Source organism: Gobio gobio, assembly GCF_949357685.1.
Source record: "Gobio gobio genome assembly, chromosome: 4".
Taxonomy (NCBI): Eukaryota; Metazoa; Chordata; class Actinopteri; order Cypriniformes; family Gobionidae; genus Gobio; species Gobio gobio.
The window spans coordinates 51,524,654-51,531,369 of NC_137100.1; the positions used below are offsets into that span (position 1 = coordinate 51,524,654).

General features: G+C 40.2%; 1 protein-coding gene across 2 annotated transcripts; it reads left to right on the forward strand.

The window, feature by feature from the left end:
• The first annotated feature begins 1,417 nt into the window (after positions 1-1,417).
• ficd (FIC domain protein adenylyltransferase) lies at positions 1,418-6,640 on the forward strand. Of its 2 annotated transcripts, XM_079814223.1 has the most exons (4): positions 1,418-1,514; positions 2,318-2,459; positions 2,520-2,643; positions 4,528-6,640. In XM_079814223.1, the coding sequence occupies exons 2-4, from the start codon at positions 2,373-2,375 to the stop codon at positions 5,604-5,606; spliced, it is 1,290 nt and encodes a 429-aa protein (XP_079670349.1). In that variant the 5' UTR covers positions 1,418-1,514; positions 2,318-2,372; the 3' UTR covers positions 5,607-6,640. The 2 variants fall into 2 exon arrangements, with proteins under 2 accessions (XP_079670349.1, XP_079670348.1); XM_079814222.1 differs by having other exon boundaries at positions 2,318-2,643.
• Positions 6,641-6,716: the final 76 nt, after the last annotated feature.

Genomic DNA, 6,716 nt, shown 5'->3' on the forward strand with positions numbered 1-6,716 from the left:
ATAGGAAATGTCCCCGTTTTCCATTTCAGAAATCTGGTCACCTTATCCTTGGTTGCGAAATCTTGGAGCAGTTCTAGATCGTCAGAGAGTATACTTTGTGGGAACAAGGGCTCAGCTGGGATTGTGTTCGTGAGCAGTGGTTGTTGTGGCTGGTGTGTGTTTTATTAATGTCCTTGTGGGATATATTGACCACGTTGACCACAGGTGCTGATGTGTAGTCCTGTGGTCATTCACACACTCACCAGCACCAGGTGTGTGTGTGTGTATGTGTGCCATTTTTGTTGAGTCCACACACTGCTGAAGGATTGTCCTTTGGCACTGTTGCACCACGTTTGTTTGGGTGGAGCCGTGGAGGCCATCTGATTCAAACAGTTGTCTGTCTTTGACTCCAGAAAAGACTGAAGTTGTCAATAAAGTTTTAGTAAAGTAAGCAAGTGAAACATATCTATAAGAAGAACTACAACCTATAATAACTTTTTCAGATGTATTGATATGGCAGCACAAATTAGACCAGAATAAAACATTTTGAAGTTATTGTATGAAAGTTTACATGTCATGTGCATTGAAGTAATTTCATACTGAAAGAAGAAATTGATAAATGTCCAGGTGCTAAACATCCACATAATTTTAGACAATAATTCACAGGATGTTATATGATGTATATGGACTACTAAGGACTTGTCTTGTGTTTTAGGGATTTCTGAAATGCAGAACTTATTTGTGAGATAAGAGCCATGTCTTCTTCACTGCAACATAATCACATGATAACGGTTGGTGTCTCAGATGTGAAAGAGCAAAAACAAGGAATTAAAAAAAGAGCTGTCATTTATTTTATTACTGAGGCAATACTGACTCCTAGAGTTTACAATTGCCAGGTAGAAACCTGAAATAAAAGCACATTAGCAAAACTCCTTTTGAAAAAAAAAAACATTTTATAGACTCATTTTATTCACAACAACGACAGTAAAGCTTTCCTAAAAAAAACACACACAAAAAAACAATAATATTTCGTGAATAAATATCTCTAGTAAAATAATATTGTAACCAGCAAAAAAATCCTTATTATATTAATGCTGAATTCACATGCTATCGGAATTATCGTTCGTAAATAGTTTCCAAGTTAAAAAAAAATTGGACATGAACGCTATTTCAAGTCAAAATTTCAACGCGATGAGCTCGTAATCACGACTTCATAAGTGGGAAGTAGGACATTTCCGATAGCACGTGAATGCGGCATAAATAACATTACATACCACACACCAACGGACCCGTCTTGTCCAATCATGTAGTTTCACGATCTGAAAAATGTGTTGCTGCCATGGTTGCTGCACGAGGGTGTGTGGCAAATAACTGACCAATCAGTGAGCACATACTAAGTAAAATCAACCAATCAACTTTAAGCTTACAAGTAGGCGATACTCTTTTCGCGGAAGTTGACGTTGCTAACACCAGGGCAGGCATTTCTGATCAAATCCATAATTTATATTGAGAATATCACGTCTATAACCAATAAGGTATGTCTGAACATTTGCGTCTTGTTTTACATTTTATAAAGGACGTAACGTTAACTAGCCGCCGGTTTTAGGGTTTGGCGAAAGTCTTTATGTAGAAATGCATGAATGGTGTAATGGCTTGTCTAAACTGCTGTATAACTGTTTATCTTATTGTGTCTACAATCGGGCGATCTTTCAGGTGTCAGGTGTGGAAATGTCTTGTTCTACAATATTAGAAGTATTGACCTATTGTGTTATTAAATAATTAAAATGTCAGTGTGTTTAAAACGGCATATAAGACGGGTAACGTCGTTATACATTTCAAAAACTGGTTAGGTGCTTTAAAAGATGTAAATGATCATATTTGTGGCCTCTGCTGACCATAAGTACATTTTACTCTGATCATCAGATTACCAAAGAACATTAAAATTATTCTTAATGTGGTTACAAATCACTGGACATAAGAAGGAACATTCGGACTATTTCATAAAGTGTCCGAGTCACAGGATCCACCTGAGTCACATTTGACTGCAAGGAGAAAAAATACAATTATATTGATTTAGCATTTTGGCCCGGTTTCACAGACAGGGCTTAGAATAAACCAGGATTAGGCCTTAGTTCAATTAGGAAATTTAAGCAGCTTTTACAAAAAAACATTTGGTGTGCATCTTGAGATGAAACAATAGCAGGGACATGTTTTAGGATATGTCAGTGCAAGTTGCTTTCAGTTAAAACAGCTCAAACATGCACTTTAGTCTGGGTTTAAGCATTGTCTGTAAACTGGAGGCTAGTGTCTTAACCTTCTCTCCCCTTATTTCTCACAGGTTTTCAGGCTAGAATGTCGGACATGTGGCCTGAGAAATCCGGATTCCTTGATTGATGGCAGCTCTAGCAGTATTGCGTCATGCCAGCAGCAGTCCTCTGCTCTGGGGTTGGGGACCCATTCTTTTTGCCCTCTTGGGATCTGTATTTCTTCTGTTGCTGCCTTTAGCGGGCGTAGAGGAGCAATGCTGTTCCACGCTGAAGGGTATTGCTCTTCTGCGCTGCCAGCTGTGGGGGGGTGTCCAGCGGCCTGTAGTCCACACGACCAGCCTGACTGTCCCATTCACAGCTCTAGACCTCCTGCCACAAAAAATCAAGCCCAGTAAAGGTACAGTTGAAGATGCTGCTAACTTTTTGTGATTGAGTGGCTGAATGTCGTCGGGCAACATGAATCAAAAGCGACTCTATTTACGTTCTTAATGCATGTGCCTGGACTTATTGCGTGCATAACATATTGTTGAATTATTTGTTATTCCAAATTAAAAATGTCTTCATAATCTTTAAAAAACAATTACATAATAGATTAATCCTTCTACTTCACTCTAAATGTATTAATATTTTGAATTATATTTATTTCAGACACCCTGTTTCAGTGTATAATAATTGCAATATATTCAAATAAAGTCCAATAGAAGAGAATTCATCCTAGGCAGAAGTGTAACGTCAATATGCTCTATGGTCTAGGATTTTTAATAGTCCATCAAAGAAAACTATAGAGGCTTTTCAATTGCAATATATTTTTCAAGCCTAAAAAAACGCATATAATGTGTTTACATTTTTACATTTACACTGATCAGGCATAACATGACAGGTGAAGTGAATAACCCTGATTATCTCTTCATCACTGCACTTGTTAGTGGGAAGGAAGGAACAGTGGTGAACCGTGACTGGGTCATTGCTGGCCAAGGCTCATTGATGTACGTGGGGAGCGAAGGCTGGCCTGTGTGGTCCGATCAAACAGATGGGCTACTGTAATTGCTCAAGAAGATAATGCTGGTTCTGATAGAAAGGTGTCAGAATACTCAGTGCATGCCATTGCAGTTTAATGCAAATGGGGCTGCATAGCCGCAGACCAGTCAGGGTGCCCGTGCTGACCCCTGTCCACAGCCAAAAGTGCCAACAGCGGGCACGTGAGCAACGGTACTGGACCATGGAGTAATGGAATAAGGTTGCCTGGTCTGATGAATCACGTTTTCTTTTACATCATGTGGATGGCCGGGTACGGGTCGCTTATCTGGGGAGCACATGGCACCAGGATGCACTATGGGAAGAAGGCAAGCCGGCGTAGGCACTAGGCAGTGTGATGCTTTGGGCAATGTTCTGCTGGGAAAGCTTGGGTCCTGCTGTGTGGATGTTACTTTGATATGTACCACCTACCTAAGCATTGTTGCAGACCATGTACACCTTTTCATGGAAATGGTATTGCCTGGTGGCTGTGGCCTCTTTCAGCAGGATAATGCGCCCTCCCACGACACAAAAATGGTTCAGGAATAGTTTGAGGAGCACAAGGAGTTTTGAGGTGTTGACTTGGCCTCCAAATTCCCCAGATCTCAATCCAGTCGAGCATCTGTAGGATGTTCTGAACAAACAAGTCCAAGTCCATGGAGGCCCCAACTCGCCTTACAGGACTTAAAGGATCTGCTGCTAACATCTTGGTGCCAAATACCGCAGCACACCTTCAGGGGTCTAGTGGAGTCCATGCGTTGACGGGTCAGGGCTGTTTTGGCAGCAAAAGGGTGACCAACACAATATTAGGTCATAATGTTATGCCTGATCGGTGTATTAATAATGTTGTTTTAAAAGAGTATTTTTTTAAAACATTTCTATTTCGCTTTAATTTATTTTTATTTTTAGTAATTTTTGTACTCTTAGTCACTCATTTTGTTCTTGTTGAATTTCCTGTTCCGTAGATATTCAAATATGTTTAATACAATAATAAGTAAAAAGGTTTGCAAATGGGATTTCTTTTTGACAGTTTTTTTTCATTCTAATGTGTTTTTATCTTATCTAGCTTTTGAATGCTTGACAGACACTAAAACTCATTAGAAGATCATCGCGATCAGATGAAAAGCAATTTACTGTCATAAATTCACATTCAATACGACTGAAAAAAGTGAAGCTTGCATTCAAGACGAGTGATGGTGCCTATTGATTTTGCATCTTTCAGCTGGAATGCCATGTTGTGTAACGCTGACCATCTGTTTATTTACAGAGACTCGGTTGGAGGCAAAGGCGGCTCTCCAGCAGGCTTTGGAGATGAAGAAAAATGGAAAGAGAGAGAAAGCTCATAAGCTGCTCGTCCATGCGCTCAACATGAACCCTGAGTTTGTGGAGGCGCTCACTGAACTGGGAACCATTCTGGAGGAGGAAAAAGATGTTGTTCAAGCTGACCACCTCTACACCAAGGCCCTCACCATCTCGCCTTGCAACGAGAAGGCTCTGGTGAGCAGGGATCGCACACTCCCTTTAGTAGAGGAAATAGATCAACGCCACTTTGGAATCATCGATGGAAAGGTGCGACGTCTCATGTCCATCCCCAAGGGCAACTCTGCCTTGCGTCGGGTCATGGAGGAGACCTACTACCATCATATTTACCACACCGTTGCTATCGAAGGCAACACGCTCACTCTTTCGGAGATTCGCCATATTATTGAGACCAGATATGCTGTACCTGGTAAGAGTCTTCAAGAACAGAACGAGGCAATTGGCGTAGATGTAGCCATGAAGTACATCAACACCACCCTGCTGTCCCGTGCTGGGGAGATCACTGTAACTGACATCCTAGAGATTCATCGGCGGGTTCTAGGCTACGCCGATCCCGTGGAAGCCGGGCGTTTCCGTGCTAGCCAGGTGTTCGTGGGACATCACATCCCACCGCACCCGCAGGACTTAGACAGGCACATGCAGGAGCTGGTGCAGTGGTTGAACACTGAGGAAGCGCTGCATCTGCACCCGGTGGAGTTCGCAGCTCTAGCGCACTATAAACTGGTTTACGTGCATCCGTTTGTGGACGGGAACGGACGGACATCCCGGCTGCTCATGAATTTAATTCTAATGCAAGCTAGTTATCCACCGATCACCATTCGGAAAGAGCAGAGGGCGGAGTATTACGCCGCCCTGGACACAGCCAACGAGGGCGACGTTAGGCCCTTTATTCGATTCATTGCGAAATGCACAGAAATTACACTTGATACGCTACTGATAGCCACAACTGAGCATGCAGTCGGGCTGCCCGGGTCTAGTAATCACGCCTGCCCTGACTGTAAACACACCATACCTGTGCATGGCTGAAAGATGCATGTTGGTAGATGGAAAAAGATTGCACATGCATGTAAATTGAAGTGCCATATGGTCCACATCAGCCTCTGAAATAAATCACTGTCCAACCTTATACTGCTAGCATGGGACCTTCAGTACATGGACAAATTGTGGATCCATATTAATTTAATGTGTAGATAGTGTCATTATAAATCCAAAGTTTGGTTTTTGACCCTTTGAAATGTCCATATTTTACCCAGTTTTAAATTTAAAATGAACGAAAAGCTTTTCTTTTCCACTGAATGAACAGTATTAGGTCATATCCTTACATCTTTCAGCAACTAAATCCTTCTGATTTTGAGTTAATGGTAATGTAGCCAACATGAACTGCTGCCTGTATGGGAACAATATTCATAATCATACTTGTGTGGTGTTTATCTGTATAATTAGAATTTGTTTCTAGTCTCAAAATCCAAGTTTAAGCTAAGTTTAAAAAGAACAGGTCTGTGAAATGCTGAAAATTTGCAGTTCCTTTAGTTTTGATGTTCAGACACTTTATCAGCTAAAGTACATTTATTATTAACTCTACAGCTTATTGGACACATTTCTCTCTTTGCACAAGATGAACTGGCAGGCTATAGTAAAGAATTATGTTCAAAAATGAATTTCTGTCAAACTCTGTTTGAGTAATAGTTAAACTTTGCCATTACCTAGAGCATAATCTCTGATTTTGTTTTACATCACAAGGTTTTTTTAAGGTTTATTTTAAAAGGATACGTTTGAAATGTAACTGAAGTACATTTTCTTCTTTTGTGATATGATTATTCAGTGATGTATAAATCAAGGGATATTACAATTGCTTTAGAGCTGTTCAAAATGTTATTTAGGAAGATTGTTGAAATGTTTTATTCCCAATGTTAGGGAATTTTTTTCATCAAAATCTTTGAAATTTGGGGTTTCCACTATTTTCAAGCACTTTAGTTTGATCTATTTAAACATAGCTTTAATTTATTTTACTACTTCTAAAAAAGCTATTTTATATTGTAATAAATTATTGTGCAACTTTCATTTCCTTCTAGTTTTTACTGGATTTATGCTTTAATTTCCTTTCGTCTTTTCATTTGCAGGTTAATAGTATCCACT

Coding starts and splice junctions, on each gene's coding strand:
- ficd (XM_079814222.1), top strand. CDS start 2,373: ATGGCAGCTCTAGCAGTATTGCGTCATGCCAGCAGCAGTCCTCTGCTC. Junction 2,644..4,527: donor AAAAATCAAGCCCAGTAAAG/GTACAGTTGAAG, acceptor GTTTATTTACAG/AGACTCGGTTGGAGGCAAAG.